Source organism: Aquarana catesbeiana, linkage group LG02, assembly GCF_042186555.1.
Source record: "Aquarana catesbeiana isolate 2022-GZ linkage group LG02, ASM4218655v1, whole genome shotgun sequence".
Classification (NCBI taxonomy): Eukaryota; Metazoa; Chordata; class Amphibia; order Anura; family Ranidae; genus Aquarana; species Aquarana catesbeiana.
Genome location: NC_133325.1, coordinates 709781067 through 709799234, shown reverse-complemented (window position 1 = coordinate 709799234; position 18168 = coordinate 709781067). Strand labels below are relative to the sequence as shown.

The 18168-nt window shown below is 41.4% G+C and overlaps 1 protein-coding gene across 1 annotated transcript in view; it reads left to right on the top strand.

Annotated features, from left to right (window-relative positions):
• CRYBG3 (crystallin beta-gamma domain containing 3) overlaps positions 1-18168 on the top strand; it is a 300493-nt gene that overhangs the window by 194289 nt on the left and 88036 nt on the right. Inside the window, exon 6 of the mRNA XM_073616985.1 lies at positions 6936-7051. Within this exon, the coding sequence (XP_073473086.1) occupies positions 6936-7051 (116 nt within the window). The remainder of the gene's footprint in view (positions 1-6935; positions 7052-18168) is intronic.

Here is an 18168-nt window from a genome sequence, read left to right as displayed (position 1 = left end):
AAAGGCATAATGTGTTAGTATGCATCGCATACTAGCACATTATGTGACACTTACCTGCATATGAAGCCAGTGTTGTCCCCGCTGCAGGCTGCATCCATCTTTGCCCATCTTCCTTCCTGGGCCGCGGACTCTGGCTGTGTGACTGGCTGGTGGCATGTGACGTCACTCCCTTGGCATGCTCGCGGGAGCTGCTGTCACGGCACACGCTTATGAAGAAACAGCATGGGCGGCCATTCCTTCAGAGCGCATGTGCTGATGATATCATAGGCGCAGTATACAGTAAATATCTCCTAAACGTGCGCCTTGTTCTATGCTTACCTATAGGTACAAATAATAAAGGAAAGTTTACAACCTCTTTAAGGGAAACCCCACACCAAAATGTAATTAAAAAAAAAAGGCTTGGGGTCCCCCCCAAATCCATACCAGACCCAGTTGTAAATCACGACGCCCGCCTCCACCACCGACCCAAAAAAAGAAAAAAAAAGCTCTGTTCGCGACAAAGGCTCCCGTCCTCTGCCTGCTCCGCTATCTGACATTTATTAGATAACTAAGGGATCATCATCGACCGATGCATGCTGGATTAGTGACATCACAAGGGGGGCGGTGCCACCAGGTGATGTCGCTATTTCAGAAAAGTGCCCCCCATGTTGAGGGCATGTGGCCTGGTATGGTTCAAAGGGGGGGTTGGGCTCGCTCGCCCGCACCACTTTACCCCCCCCCATTCCTGACCTGCCCGGTTGCATACTCGGATAAGGGTCTGGTATAGATTTGGGGGGACCCCACGCAGTTTTTTTTTTGTTTATTTTTCTTGGCGTGGGGTTAACCCTAAAATCTGTACAAGACCCAAAAGGACCCCCACGCTGTTTTTTTTTTTTTTTTTTTTTTTCGGATCAAATTTGTGTTTAAAACTGATCAGATGTGTGATGTGTTCAGAAAACGCACAGGACTCTTTTTAAATTCGCTGCTAATTCGCATTGCTGCTGCACCACATATATGTGAACCAGCTCCATAGAAAGTCAGTTTCATTCACATGTCATGTCAATCGGATGCGGTTCAAAACAAAAAAATCCAATTCGCATATATATGAATATGAACCCTTAAAGGGTTTGTTAACCCATATATTTAAAACTATGCCAGACCCTTTATTGGAGGCTGGCATAGCACACTATGTCTTTATTTTTACAAAACAAGCGGTGTAAATACCAATTTTTAGCTGTCTTCGGGCCAGTGACATGATTCACGGCCACTTTCCAGCTCTGATGGATGGCTTCTGAGGGAGGGGCCGTGATCTCCCTCTGACATCAGCCGGGGAGATCATGTGACCGCTCGACTCCTCCACAGAAGCCCTGTGTCAGAGCTGTAAAGTGGCTGCGAGTCATGTGACCGGCCTGAAGACAGCTCAAATTAGGTATTTACACTGCTCGTTTTGTAAAACTAATGACACAGTGTGCTATGCCAGCCTCTAATAGAGAGGCTGGCAGTGAAAATTGAATGATTTTATTTTACAGGCAATAGCGGCGGGGGTGCGGGGCCAGGCCGGAGACAGACACAGAGGAAGATGACAGGGAGGAAGGAGGGGAGTAAGAGAAGAGCAGAGGGGACAGCGTATGACAGAGGGACGTACTTTGACCATGGTGATCAGGGTGGAGCTACCCTGGTTATCGTGGTCTATTTAGGGAGGGGATACAGGAAGTGCAATGTTCAGGGTTTTTTTTTTTTTTTTTACCGTTTAGATGGGAGCAGATTACACAAGGGACCAGAATATAAAACAAATTGGGTTAACAAACACTTTAACCACTTCCCGTCCGGCCTATAGCAGAATGACGGGCGGGCGGTGGTTCAGTTATCCTGACTGGGCATCATATGACGTTCAGCAGGATAACTGCCAGCGCGTTCCCATGGGGGCGTGCATCGTGGTGATCGTTGTTGCTGGGTGTCAGTCTGACACACCGCAACTCCAATCTAGGTAAAGAGCCTCTCACGAAGACTCTTTACCACATGATCAGCCGTGTCCATTCAACAGGAAGAGCCATTTATCGGCTGCTCTCCTGACAGGGGGGGTCTCCACTGATTGTTGATCAGCCCAGCCCCCCTCGGATGCCCACCCAGGAGCACCAGGATGCCACCAGGATCACCAGGGATGGCCACCACACAGGACCACCAGGTATGCCACCCTAGACCACCAGGCATATGCCAATCAGTGCCCAGGCAGCTGCCAATCAGCGCCAATGAAAAATGCCTGCCAGTGCCACCAGTGATGCCTATCAGTGAAATCTATCAGTGCGAGCCATCAGTGCTGCCTATCAGTGCCCAGCAGTGCCGTCTATCAGTGCCACCCATAAGTATCCATCAGTGTCGCCTATCAGTGCCCACCAGTGCCATCTATGAGTGCCCATCAGTGCCGCCTATCAGTGCCCATCGTCAGTGCCCATTAGTGCTATCTCATTGGTGCCACCTCATCGGTGTCGCCTTATCAGTGCCCGTCAGTGCAGCTTATCAGTGCCCATCAGTGAAGGAGAAAACTTGCTTATTTACAAAATTTTATAACAGAAACAAAGGAAAACTTTTTTTTTTTTCCAAAATTTTGTCTTTTTTTATTCGTTTAGCAAAAAATAAAAACCCCAGAGGTGATCATATACCACCAAAAGAAAGCTCTATTTGTGGGAACAAAATGATAAAAATTTAGTTTGGGTACAGTGTAGCATGACCGCACAATTGTCATTTAAAAAGTGACAGCACTGAAAACTGAAAATTTGCCTGGGCAGGAAGGTACAAAAAAGAACGATTAAGATGTGGAATTCCAGGGGGCGTGTCCTGATGTGAGCACAGGAGGACGTGTATCTGGGGAGCTCCAGGCATCCTGATCTGAATCCGTCGCCATCCGTGCATCTGCCTTGTCAAATCAGGCTGACACCCTGCCAGCCCGTTCCTCTGTGTCCCCTGCCTTGTCCTGGGTCAAAATTGCGGAGTCCCTCCCCCCCGGGGCCGTCTATACGCCATAGATTCCAGGCACCTGCGGCCGCCGCCATCTTGCAGGCCTGTGCCACTCTGAGGAGATCTGGTCTCGGCCGGACTGGAGATCCTTCCAATCCCGAGTCTCCCTTCTGATGCTGCAGCGGGCGGATCGGTTGGATCAGCTCGAAGTTGGCGGTGCACGCTAACAGGACCTGGATACTAACATTCCATCTGTCCCCGCAGAGGGTTATATCTGCAGGCCCGTATGACCTCGCCATAGAGGAGGTCCAACGAATGGGGTAAGGGCACATCCATTACTCCTCTCCTGCAATCAACGGTGGTTTGGAAGCGTTTTTGCATCTTTTCACTTCTCTGCTTCTGATGTGATACACCGAAGGAACGTCTCCCTTTCTCCTTTTTCACGTGGCTTCATGAACTGAATGTGGCGTTCTTTAAAGGATTGAGGCTCTGTTTCCACTAGTGCGACTTTTCATGCGACTTGGGACTGAAAAGTCGCATGACAAATTGTTTCCCATGATTTCCAATGAGTACCGTTCATATCTGTGCGACTTCAAGTCGCAGCGACTTCAAAGTAGTCCCTGCACTACTTTGGTCCCACTTTGATGCGACTTGAGGTCCATAGATACAGGCATTGCTTCAAATCGCGGTAAAAAGTCGCGGTAAAATCGCGGTAAAAAATCGCGGCAAAATCGCGCGACTTTGGGGACGCACTAGTGGAAACATAGCCTGAGTGATCAATCGTACCTTCAGAACTTTCACTTCTTTTTTATTTTTATATATATATATTTTTTCACTTTTATTTTTCATTGAGACATGATGTAACACACTCGTTTGTTATTTATTGTTCTTGTATTTTTATGCTGGGTTTCAAGCATATTGTGGCTCTAGATATCACCTCTAGGAGCTTCTGTATTGTATCACTTCACTATATTTTGCTAGCGCACAAATTTTAATTTAGGTACAAAAGTGCCTAGTATTGAAGTGGTTGAGCACTGCCTCCTCTAGTTCTCAAAGAACAAGGTTGTACAACAGGCAAGACAAGGCTGTAGTTTCATCAAGGAGCATTGAGAACAATTTTCTAAAGCTGGTTGTCGTTTGTAGCATCACAATAAACATATTTCTTTCTGATAGTCACTGGACAAAAGAAGAGATGTCTGAAAGTCAGTGACTTTTTTAGTTTTTTTTTACTACCGCTGTTATGCTGGAAAGCATGTGGATTCCACTTAGCAAATTAATTGCTCTCTGGTTGTGCAGATGCCTTATAGTGTGGTTAGAAGATGGCTCCATATTGAGGCTATTATCCATCATCAACTAGACTTCTTTCTTGCGGCATGCCCAATAATGCTTCTGTTGTAATACAGATTAATATAAAATGCTGCACTAATTTATTGTCTATGTACTGTGGTATTAGGCCAGATACCAGATTTGGCACCATAGACAGGAACCTAAACTACAGACCCTGGCGGCTTACCTGTAGCCAAGGTTGGCTTGTTCATGTGTAAAGGAGTATCTTAACCAGATTTTTAGTAGGAGCAACAGTGAGGTGCAGAATACAGTAACCCCTATTGCACTATTTAATTTTTATAATTCAAATGTGAGATTAAAGGGTAAGTCCATCCTGGGTCTGCTCACCTAAAGTGAAAAATGCATTAGAAGGGAATAGGACATGCTGCTCTCACTGCTGGAGTTTCCAAAACTATAGTGGCAAAAAAACTCTTTGGAATTAACTGTTTTCCCTGCACAACAATAGACAAACACAATGTGTTTAAGCTGGTGACAAACAAACAATTCTAATTTCTTGTGTCTATACTAAACACACCCATTAAACATTCACAGTACTGGAGGAAAAGGTAAGTGAACCCATAGACTAATTACTTCAACAAAAGCTTATTGGAGTAAGTTGTTTGCACACCTGGAGTCCAATTATTAAAATGAGTCTGGAGGTGTGGTTTAGAGCTAATTGATTGGTACAAGACACCCACATATTTTACTATTGCTGTTCATAAGAGGCATCTGTTGATGTGAACCATGCCTCACAAAAAGGAGTCCTCTGAAGAAATACAATCAAGAGTAGCTGATCTGCATAAGGCTGGAAAAAGATACAAAACAAAGTGTTTAGGCATCCATCATTCGTCAGATAAATTGTCTATAAATGAAGACAGTTTAGTAATGTGGCTACACTTCCTAGATGTGGGCGCCCAGCCATGATGACTCCCAAAGCACAATGCAAAATCCTTAATGAGGTAAAGAAGAACTCAAACGTAACACCTAAAGGCTTGAAGACATCACTGGTACTTGCAAACATCCCTGTTTATGAAAATAGTGTAGCACAACAATTATCAGTAGGCCTACTGAGGAAGCCCAATCACAGGGCGCAACGTGTCTAGGAGGGAGGATCCGAGCCCGTGACATCGCGCAGCTTTTTTGCCAAAAGTGTGCAAGTGTACAGATATGTAATGACCAGTAAAATTCTTCGTCATTGCCAGTATTGTAATATACTCACTTATATTTGCGTAAACATTAAACAAGTATACACACACAAGTAAATTATTGCATTCAAATGTAAAATTTTCTATTTTTGTTTTACTGCTCTGTACTCAACGCTGTACTACCGATCTTTACTCAGCTGTGTGCAATGTCCCGTAGACAACAATGCATCTATTTTCAGATCAATAAAAAACTCCCCTGTACAACAGGCCTAAATATTTGGGAAAAATAGCACTATGGATGGCACAAAAAGGGCACAGCTTACCAACATCAAAACATCATCTTCCCAATGGTGAAATATGGTGGAGGGAACGTCATAAATTGGGCTTTCTGTGCTGCTTTAGGGCCTGGACCACTTGCCATCATCGAGTGGAAATGACTTCCCAAGTTTACCAAAATATCCTACAGGATAATGTCAGGGTGGCTGTCTGCCAGCTGAAGCTTAGTAAAAGTTGGGAGATGCAGGAGGACAATGATCCTAAGAATCAAAGTAAATCCACCACAGACTGCTTCATAGAATGAAAATGCGTCTTTTGGAGTTGCCCAGTCAGAGCCCAGACCTTATCCCCATAGAGATGTTGTGGAATTGACCTAAAGAGAGCCGTTCGCACTAGACGTTCTTCAAATGTGTTTGTGCTGAAGCAGTTTTGTAAAGAGGAATGATCGAAAAATTCTTCCTGAACGTTGTACAGGTATGATCCAGAGCTACCAAAAGCGCTTTCTTGAAGTCATTGCTGCCAAAGGAAGTTTGACGAGCTTTTAACTCCAGGGGTCCACTTCTTTTTCATCCAGCACTGTGAATGTTTCATAGTTGTGTTCAATAAAGACAAGAAAAATTGGAATTGTTTGTGTGTTGTCAGTGTAAACACATTGTGCTTGTGTATGGTTGCGACTTAAGGCAGTATACACTACAGTTTTTTTTAACCAGCCGTTGTCTCCTGACCTTCAGCCCATGTGTACGGGGCTTTAGATGAGGATCAGAACACATTTTATGACAAATTACTGCAGAAAACCAGTCAATTCTACGGGGTTTACATACCTTGTTGCCAATGTAATTTAGCCCACCAGGCTCTATCTGTAATTAACATTTTATTTGCAGTAAACTGACAATTTAAGAGCTGCAATGCATTCTAGTCATGCATTGGTCTTGAAACCACTGAAATGAGCAATGAATTCTACCCAGGATAAAACATCTTTGTGTCCATGTGTTCCTGGTGGAATTCAAGAACCCGTCACCCTTAAAAATGGAAGTCTATACTTCCAGGTCCACGTACTAGAATGGTATACATTATGCTCTGACAGCATTTTATGTACAGAGTACATTCATTTAAGTGATACATAAAGACATTTTTTCATGTACATTAACTATATAGATCTTTGATGTTTCAAAGACATGGTTAAACTTTGATGTCAACATTGTTTAAGTGCCTACAGACTGAGCCAAATGATGTTGTTATCTTAACTCAATGCAGGTGATCCTGTCAGATGTTGTACATCACGAGAACAAGATTGAACTAAAAGGAGACGCTCTTGATGCAACATCCTGGGTGTTCCCAAATGGTGTAAATATTCGTGTGATCAGAGGATGGTAAGGAAAAATAAGAAAGACATTTGGAATTTAAACCAACTTGCTGCACATTGTACTAAAGTAGCTTTTATATTCTTTTTAATGCTATTACCTTTTTATTACTTACTTGACAACTGTTATTACAAAAAAACAAGTATGATCAGTTGCACCTCATTTGTTTTTGTTGCTCAATGTATTTGGCTTTTTATAACAGTTTTTCTTCATTTCTCATTATTCTTTGAAGTCTTTTAAGTGAAAGCAGCAGTTTTTGGAAGGAGCTAAAAAGTTAACAACCACTACACTAAAAGACAGAATCACTTTAAAGCATGTTGTATAAATCTAAGCTCAACAGAATATTTGCACTTCTGAGGCCAGATGTACAGTTTGCCTTGCAACCAATTTTTACTAGTAACACATCCACCCCAAGCCTCCCTAGATGTAGCCAGAGAGCGTTATTGAGAAATGATGTGTATTATGTGGTCTGCCCTCCATAAAGTAATATTTCAATTTATGGTAGCTGCTGGAGAACAGTGGCTAAGGCAGGCCATATATTATATGCTTTTCTTTCCAGCAACCACAGGGGAGCCATCCCAGCCTGGGGAATACAGTAATTATTACTAGCGGCCATAGCCGCTGGCAAAAATTGCATGCTAGAAATCCAACATGTTGGTTGTACCCAAATCGATTGATGGATCGACTTTGGTACAATCAGCCTGCTCATAGATGGTTTAAATCTCGGCCGGTCCCTGCTGAACCAGCCAAGAATTGAACCATCTGTGTCTGGCTAAACTGCTTAGGTGTGCGCAGCCTATTGCATTGAGGTGTGCACCCCAAAGCTCAAACATATATGTGTGTACGTGTGTATATATACGGAAGGTGTCAATAGAGCAGTGAATGGTGTTATAAGGGCAGATATTGGTGGTGTCAGTAGGGCAGTTACAATATTATTTTAATAATTTTTTTACAATTTTTTAGGAGAACAAAAAAATGATTTTTTTTTTTATTTGGTGAAATATCAGGGAACTAAACATTGAAAATATGCACCACACGGGGTGATTAGGGTGTGCCCAGGCACACCTGGCACACCCTGTGCGCACGCCTATGCTAAACTGGTTAGCACTTTTGCTTAGCAGCACTATGGTCGGTTCGATTCCCAACCATGGCGCTACCTTAAGGAGTTTGTATGTTCTAGTGTATTACCTTCAACACCAATAAAAATGTATTAAAAATGCCAAAGTCATATTCACAAACATGAGAAGATAAAATGCATGTCATACACAAAACTCCATTAACAGGAAAGTCACATCTTTGTGGTTGGAAACTGACGCGTTTCGGGAGACATGCTCCCTTCCTCAGAGCTTTTTTTTTTATTATTTTTTATTGAAAAATGTTTTCACAATATAAAACAGGAGAAATAAACTGTATACAGAGTACAGAAAGGAAGCATATGTTCAACAAATATCTGTCAAAACCTGTCATAAACATTATGATTGTACATTAGGTAGCTGGTTGTAATATTAATCACATAGTATGCTAGAGTAAAGGCATTGACTAAGGTATTAGAGAATAAAAAAAAGAAAAAGAAAAAAATATAGATTACAAGAAAAATAATAAAAATAATAAAGGGGTAGGAAAACATAACAAAGGGAAAGTGATAGGTGTAGAACCAGGGTAATGGTTGGGTTGTGGTGAGATGGACCATCTTGAGTGAACAATTGGATCAGGAAGGGTAACTATGAAATTATGGTTTATTGGTTATCAAAGTTTTCAGTACAGACATATCAATGGGTTACATTAAGCCACTCCCTCCAGATCTTCCACTGCATGTCAAATTTCTTCCTAGAGTTACAGTTATTGGCAAGTAGTCATAGACATAGTGGGATTGTGTAAATTTGGGTGTTTCAGACATATTCAGTACTACATTAGATTTCCAGTTTTTTGTTGTTAGTGATCTGGCTGCTAAAAATATGTGCGTGATTACTATGCGGAAGTTAGGAGGGAAAGCTGCAATGCCCAAGTTTAACAAAGCGATTCCAGGGTCTGGGGGAGTTTGAAGATGCCAGTAACAGAGGAGATTTGCCGAAATATACTATGCCAAAAGCTAGTGAGGTGTTTGCATGACCAGAATATATGCATTCCTCAGAGCTTTTTCTTTGTAATGATTTGGAGTTTCCCTGCTTAAGGAGAGCAGCATTGCTCAAAATACCATAACCATCAAAGAGAGCCCTGTGGCTTGACTGTGTTCAGTGTTATGGATAGACTGACTCTTAACCTCCCTGGTGGTATTCCTGAGTGTGGCTCGGGGTTAAATTTCAGTGCCATTAGCGATAACACACTCGGGATTACATGGCAGAATCCTGGTCCAGGTTACTTACCTTGTCACTAGGATCCTGCGATGTCCCCCCACTGTGTCCTCCGCCCGATGCTCTGTATGCCGGGCTCCATTCCCTGCGAGTGACGCGAAGCATGGGAAATTCAAAAAGTACAAAAAACATAACATACAGTACACTGTAATCTTAAAGATCAAATCATTTCACATCCCTTTTGTCCCTAATGCTTTGTCCAATGCCCTGCATGCAGTTTTATATTATATATACTGTTCTTTCTGCCTGGAAACTGGAGATTGTCCATGGCATTCAAAAAGTGTCCCTTTACGTCAAAAGCGGTTTTAGACCAGCTAGAAAACAGCAATAATAAATTAGAATCACTTGCAGAATTGAGCGATAGTGATTCGTGGGGAAATTCATATTATTTGTTATAATTATTTATAGTTATTAAATTATAATTTATGATTTCGTGTTTCAAACTATCATACCCGAGATGTCTACTAGACTCTTGTTTGGACAGATTTAAGTGTGTTATTCCTAAGAATTACAGGCCTACAATATAAAATGCCAAATTTCTATGCAAAACAATTGTACCGCTTTGAGATTCAAAAATCTGATATAATCATACCGCCAGGGAGGTTACAGAATCATTCCAGGTATGGGTGTTTTATACATAGTTACATTGGTCTAGCTTGGATTAATGTATCTATGTATATACCACACCTGGCTGATGCCCCTGGAAGCCAGAAATAACTGAAGTACAAACCGCTACTCCAGTAATCGCCACTAACTTCAAGATCCTGTGTTGAGCGGCTGCACCTTCGCTTACTGAACACAAGAGGTTGGCCATTCAGCACAGGTGCCATTAAGAGAATGCTTTGGATTTTCTGAATGAATGCAAAGCATTCTCTAATTGAACAAGGCGGTAAGGCGGGCAGTGCAGTTCTCTGAATGGTGCCCATGCCTTTCTGTGTTCTCAGTACAGGAGAGCAGCCGCTCAGCACAGGGCCAGTAAGCAAGTGGAGATCACTGGTGTAGAGGTGTCTATGTCAGTGATTTCCATCTTCCAGGGGCATTGGCCAGCTGAACCAATGTAACTATGTTTAATATACCAATTCTTGGAATTATTCTATACAAAGACCTTGTCATCATCAACTGCGTGGATTTTAACCACTTGCCGACCGTATACTGAAAATATACAGCGACAAGGCGGCTCTCCTGGGTAAGATCACGTACCTGTACGTGATCCTGCACTTTTGGGTCTGGGGCACGCACGCGCTCTGCCGGCGACCCACTCCTGCTGTGATTGGACAAGCCAGATCGCCGTTCTGTGAGAAGGGAAGGTTGTGATTTTTCTGCTCCTACAAAGCAGGAACACGAATCTCTGCCTTCTCATAGTAAAAGCAGCCCCCCACACTTCCTAGGCACACATTTAACCCTTTGATCACCCCTGATGTTAACCCCTCCCCAGCCAGTGTCATTAGTACAGTGACAGTGTATATTTTTAGCACTATTTTTAGTGTCACTGGTCCCCAAAAAGTGTCACTTAGTGTCCGATTTGCCCGCCACAATGTCGCAGTCCTGCTAGAAGTCGCTGATTGCCGCCATTACTAATAAAAAATACAAATTTCATAAATCTATCCCATAGTTTGTAGACGCTATAACTCTTGCGCAAACCAATCAATATATGCTTATTGGCATTTTTTTTACCAAAAACATGTAGCAGAATACATATTGGCCTAAATTTTTTAAGAAATTAGATTTTTTTTTTTCCATTTTTTTTATTGGATAAGTTTTATAGCAGAAAGCAAGAAATATTGTTTTTTTTTTTTTTTTTTTTTTTTTTCTAAATTGTCGCTCTTTTTTGTTTATAGCGCAAAAAATAAAAACCGCAGAGGTGATCAAATACCACCAAAAGAAAGCTCTATTTGTTTTGGCTACAGTGTCCCACGACCACACAATTGTCAGTTAAAGTAACAGTGCCATATCGCAAAAAATGGCCTGGTCATGAAGGGGGGGGTAAACCTTCCGGAGGGCAAGTGGGTAAAACATGCTTACACATTGCTATAATTATTATGTAGTTTATAAGCTTAGAAATGCAAATCATTCTTGTGAAAAAATATATTTTCACAGTGTCCCTTTGCAGAGATTTCAGCTCCTGTCTGTATCTACTTCATCTCCTTTGCATGTTTTAGATGAGCAGATGTGGGCCAGGGAAAAAAAAGCTGCTAATGAATATGATATAATGAGAGGAGGTGGGCATGGACACAAAATCTGTGAGGGAGATATATCGGCAGCACTGGAGGGTCTTTTTTAACCACTTCAGCCCTAGAAGATTTGGCTGCTCAATGACCAGAGCATTTTTTGCGATACAGCACTGCGTCGATTTAACTGACAATTGCGCGGTCCTGCGGCGCTGCACCCAAACAAAATTGATGTCCTTTTTTTCCCACAAATAGAGCTTTCTTTTGGTGGTAATTGATCATCTCAGCGGTTTTTACTTTTTTGCGCTATAAACAAAAAAAGAGGGACAATTTTGAAAAAAACATTATATTTTGTACTTTTTGCTATAATAAATATCCCCATTTTTTTAAAAAAAAAAGCCAATTTTTTTTTTCTCAGTTTAGGCCGATTTTGTATTCTTCTACATATTTTTGGTAATAAAAATCACAATAGCGTATATTGATTGGTTTGCGCAAAAGTTATAGCGCCTACAAAATAGGAGATAGATTTATGGCATTTTTATTATTATAACTTTTTTACTAGTAATGGTGGTGATATGCGATTTTTATCGCGACAGCGACATTATGGCGGACACATCGGACACTTTTGAGACATTTTTGGGACGATTGACAATTATACAGCGATCAGTGCTCTAAAAATGCATTGATTACTGTATAAATGTCACTGGCAGGGAAGGGGTTAACACTAGGGGGCGATCAAGGGGTTAACTCTGTTCCCTGACTGTGTGTTCTAACTGTAGGGGGAGGGGACTGACTAGAGGGGATGACAGATTATGATTCCTAGCTATTAGAAACTCACGATCTGCATCTCCTCACAGAACAGGGATTTGTGTATTTACACACACACGTCCCTGTTCTGCCTCTTGTGCCCGCGATCGCTCATGGCTGGTGGTCATCCCGACTGTCGGCCACGAGCATTGGCACCCCCCGCAGTGCAGTGGCCACGTGCGTGCCTGCTGTCCCACTTAAAGGAGCCGACGTATAGCTACGACGGCTCGCGGGATCGTGCCGACCTGCCACAGTATAATGACGGCGGCTGGTCAGCAAGCAGTTAAGGTATATCTAAAGTCAATTTTGTTTTCATATTGGATGGAGTGGGGAATAGTTAACACTTTCCCTTTACTTCCTGTCCTGTGGATACAACAGGAAGTGAGAGGAAATCTCACTAAAGTGAAAAAACCCTCTTAGACAACTAACTCCTCTCCTCACCACTCTATCCAAAACTAAAAATGAGGCTTTAGAAAGTATTTAAGGCTGGACTTCTGGATAAACAAATATACAAATACAAGAGACATGTGTATTCTTACATTCTCAGTGTGCTTTGTGTATTTTTCTGCAGTAGTCCAGTGTGAATCTTTGCCTCTGTGTAGCAGCTTCCCATAATAAAGACTGCTCACTGCAGCTCTCTCCCCCCGTACAGGGTGACTGGTCTTGTCTCCGCCCCCTCCTATAGTTTTTTGCAGGCAGCCTGTAATGGGCAAGGCCTCTGCTTTTTGCACAGGCTATGTACAGTATTGGATATGAAAAGAAAATAAATAGCTCCTGCGCTCAAAAGATTGCCGTGTAGTTAGCAGGGAAGAAGTTCTCCGCATAATCCCACCGGCGCATCGGCTGTGCTGCCACTCTCAACAGGTCAGGGGGAATCCAGAAGAAACTCTGAGAGAAAAAACAGAGGGCGCACCAGCCTTGCGCATTACCTTTATAACATTAAAATGTATTTGTGGGTAAAAAGATCACACTCACAAACGAGCGATAAAATCAAGCAGATATAAAAGTCCATCAAATTAATCCTCCAAAACGATCTGCTGGCCAGTAGCCTGGAAAGCAATGAGCGTCCAAAGAGGGCTGACGTGTTTCAAGGGGTATCCCCTCTTCTTCAGGGCTAAGTTTGGTAAGCAGGTAGATCTTTTTACCCACAAATACATTTTAATGTTATAAAGATAATGCGCAAGGCTGGTGCGCCCTCTGTTTTTCTCTCATATGTACAGCACTGTGATGATGTCTCGGCTATTTATACATGATAACTGGTTTCCCAAAGGAATTTGGCACACACACAGTGGATTTAAATCATTTGCGGCTATTGAGGAATATATTTTAATAAAAGTTTTTGTGCCCAGAGTTTAGCTTTAAGTTTCAATAGTTCCTTTGCCATGGTCTGCCAAGCCTTCTATCCTGTTTTCTTCATTAAAAAACAAACTTCATCCATGCCACGATAAAGTGGGCTGACTTTAGCATGTTTTAAATTTATATTAGTGTAAATATCATTGCAGTAAACTAGAAGGTATTATGAGTAGCAGGATAATCCCGTGTTTCTATAGTAACAAGCGACTTCCGAAATGTGAACTTCAAAGACAAAATCTGCATTGTGCATATTGGATAATTAAGCTTTCACCAGCGGACACAACTACCTGGCAGAGCTGCCGACACCTGTGAAATATTTCACATTCCCCTTTGAGATGCTCTTTAGCTCCCTTATTAGAGCCGTTAAACATTAGTATTTATGGGCTGGCTTTAGAGTGACCACTTCATCTTCTTCTAATATTGTCTGGAATTTGTTTAGTGCATGCAAGTAGTCTACAGAATTTACGGCTATGCTTTCAAGAGGAAATTGCTTATTTTCTGTGTTGGCTGTGTTTACAAAAGGGAGAAAAATAACAGCTTTGAAAGAAATAAGAAAAAATATACATAAAGATGGAGAGTGTTTCTGCTTTTTCAACATAAACAGACTTATGGCATATAAATGTATGTTTCCTTCCAGTTACAGTGAGAGAAAAAAGTATTGGATCCCCTGCTGATTTTGTATGTTTGCCCACTGACAAAGAAATGATCAGTCTATAATTTTAATGGTAGGTTTATTTTAACAGTGAGAGACAGAATAACATAAAAAATATCCAGAAAAACGCATTTCAAAAAAAGTTATAAACTGATTTGCATTTTAATGAGTGAAAAAGGTATTTGATGCCCTATAAATCAGCAAGATTTTTGCCTCCCAAGTGTCTTCTATACAGGGAACGAGCTAAGATTAGGAGCACTTTCTCAAAGGGAGTGCTCCTAATCTTAGCCTGTTACCTGTATAAAAGACACCTGTCCGCAGAAGCAATCAGTCAATCATATTCCAATTTCTCCACCATGGCCAAGACCAAAGAGCTGTCCAAGGATGTGAGGGACAAGATTGTAGACCTACACAAGGCTGGAATGGGCTACAAGATCATCGCCAAGCAGCTTGGTGATAGGGTGACAACAGTTGGTGAGATTATTCGCAAATGGAAGAAACACAAAATAACTGTCAATCTCCCTCAGTCTGGGGGTTCCATGCAAGAGCTCACCTCGTGGAGTTTTAATGATCATGAGAACGGTGAGGAATCAGCCCAGAACTACATGGGAGAATCTTGTCAATGATCTCAAGGCAGCTGGGACCAAGTCACCAAGAAAACAATTGGTAACACACTAAGTCGTGAAGGACTAAATTCTTGCAGCGCCCGCAAGGTCCCCCTGCTCAAGAAAGTACATGTACAGGCCCGTCTGAAGTTTGCTAATGAACATCTAAATGATTCAAAGGAGTACTGGGTGAAAGTGTTGTGGTCAGATGAGACCAAAATTTAGCTCCTTGGCATAAACAAGAACGCCATCCCCACTGTCAAACATGTAGGTGGAAACATTATGCTTTGGGGGTGATTTTCTGCTAAGGGGACAGGACAACTTCACTGCATCAAAGGAACGATGGACGGGGCCATGTACCATCAAATCTTGGGTGAGAACCTCCTTCCCTTAGCCAGGGCATTGAAAATGGGTCGTGCATGGGTATTCCAGCATGACAATGACCCAAAACACATGGCCATGGCAACAAAGGAGTGATTCAAGAAGAAGCACATTAAGGTCCTGGAGTGGCCTAGCCAGTCTCCAGACCTTAATCCCATAGAAAATATGTGAAGGAAGCTGAAGGTGCGAGTTACCAAACGTCAGCCTCGAAACCTTAATGACTTGGAGAGGATCTGCAAAGAGGAGTGGGATAAAATCCCTCCTGTGTGCAAATCTGGTGGCCCACTACGGGAAATGTCTGAGCTCTGTGATTGCCAACAAGGCTTTTGCCACCAAGTACTAAGTCATGTTTTGCGAAGGGGTCAAGTACTTATTTCACTCATTAAAATGCAAATCAATTTATAACTTTTTTGAAATGCATTTTTCTGGATTTTTTTGTTGTTCTGTCTCTCACTATTAAAATAAACCTACCATTAAAATTATCGACTGATCATTTTTGTCAGTGGGCAAACATACAAAATCAGCAGGGGATCAAATACTTTTTTCCCTCACTGTATATGGATGGTATAATCTGCAGAATATGCAGAGGTAAAGACTAAATACAAGGTGCAATATCTAGCGGAACCCAGCAGGATCCATCTGGGGCTGGTCTGACTCTGATTGGTTGCTCTGGGTTATCATGCTTAGTGCTTTGCATCTTGCACAGTTTTCCGAATGAGCCAATACCATCATATTCTTCTGAAAGTGATCAATGAAAGGTCTGGCAATGCAATTTGCTATTTATAACATTTTGTAGCTGAGCTAGACTGTTGCAGATAATACCCTTTTACAAAGACAAAAAAAGGTAACTGAAGTATAGATTTAGCAAGTATATATTTTGTGTTGGTATTATCCACTTTGCAAATACATTTTGATATGAATTACATCTGTATTGGTTAGTTTTACCAAAATGTATTGAAAATGTTTTCCTGTCAGTACAGTCAGCTTTATTGCTTAATGGTTGGTGAGAGAGTAGCAAATAAAGGTTGTCACCTACAAGGTGTTTCATGTTCATTAAAGCAAAACTCCAGGCAAACAGCTAAATACACGTATTAAATACAAATATATTTACTGGTTTGCTTACCAGATTAGTCGTAATTCTGTATAGTCTTGTGATTTACACACTTCTGCTTTATAACAAGGCAGATAAAACACTTATTTGCTGTTTTAAAAAATGTGGTAGCGCTGCTGCAATCTGACAAATAATACATAAATCCAATAATATGCAATAAACGCATGTACTGAATAAATATGCAATCCAATAGTAAATGTATAAAAAAGTTGATTGAAACAAAAAATCTTCTTATTATAGAATGTGTTTCAAATTACACTGTGAGAAAAAAGTGATTCTCAAGTAAAAAATGTAAATAAATCCAATACTGATGTGCAATAAACGCATGTGCTGAAAAAATGAATAGCCCAATATCAAATATATATGTAAATTAATTGTAACACAAAATCTTCTTATATAGCAGTGATGGCGAACCTTGGCACCCCAGATGTTTTGGAACTACATTTCCCATGATGCTCATGCACTCTGCAGTGTTGATGAGCATCATAATGGGAAATGTAGTTCAAAAACATCTGGGGTGCCAAGGTTCACCATCACTGTTGTATAGAGTGTGCTTCAAATTCCACTGTTAGAAAAAAGGGCTTCTCAGATAAATCAACAATCTGTGACAAGTGCTCCCTTTACCAGATGAAATGGCTGCTCACCTCCTTCTTAGACCCTGAAAGAGTCAAACTCACTCACAAATACTGATAATTCCCATCAGGAACAAGGCTCCACACTGATCTTTAATGGTTCCCCACAAGGTCCTGCAGGGATCAAACACGCTTTGTACCTCGTATACTTCTCCTTTAAAGGTTGCCTGCGTGATGATCACCAGCAACTCCAGACCGACATGCATAAATAGGTGGGAACCATTAAAGATCAGTGTGGAGCCTTGTTCCTGATGGGAATTATCAGTATTTGTGAGTTAGTTTGACTCTTTCAGGGTCTAAGACGGAGGTCAGCAGCCATTTCATCTGGTGAAGGGAGCACTTGTCACAGATTGTTGGTTTATCTGAGAAGCACTTTTTTCCCAAAGTGGAATTTGAAGCACACTCTATATATAAATGTTCCAATTAACTTTCATATATAGTTATCATTGGACTTTTCATTTTTTCAGCACATGCATTTATTGCACATCAATATCGGATTTATTTACATTTTTTGCTTGAGAAGCATTTTTTTCTCACAGTGTAATTTGAAACACATTCAATAATAAGACTTTTTTTTTTGTTTCAATCAACTTTTACTATTGGATTGTATATTTATTCAGAACATGCATTTATTGCATATTATAGGATTTATGTATTATTTGTCAGATTGCAGCAGCGCTATCACATTTTTAGATATTCATTCATTTGTTGTTTTATGATAACATCCTGGTGATAGCAGCAGCTAGATTTATTGCACATGGTTTATGTCGTACAGTTTCTGCGTTTATTTGTACTGTACTTTTATATACACACACCACTAGGTGGCAGTGCACAACTACCACTTACGGTATCTTATTTCCTGTTTTAGCAATTCTTCCAATGACTGCTCTCTTTGCCCTAATGCCGTGTACACATGAGCGGACTTTACGGCAGACTTTACCCGGCGGACGGGATTTCGTCTGACAATTTGATCGTGTGTGGGCTCCAGCGGACTTTGTTTTCTCAAATGTTGGACGGACTTAGATTTGAAACATGTTTCAAATCTATCCGACGGACTCGAGTCCGG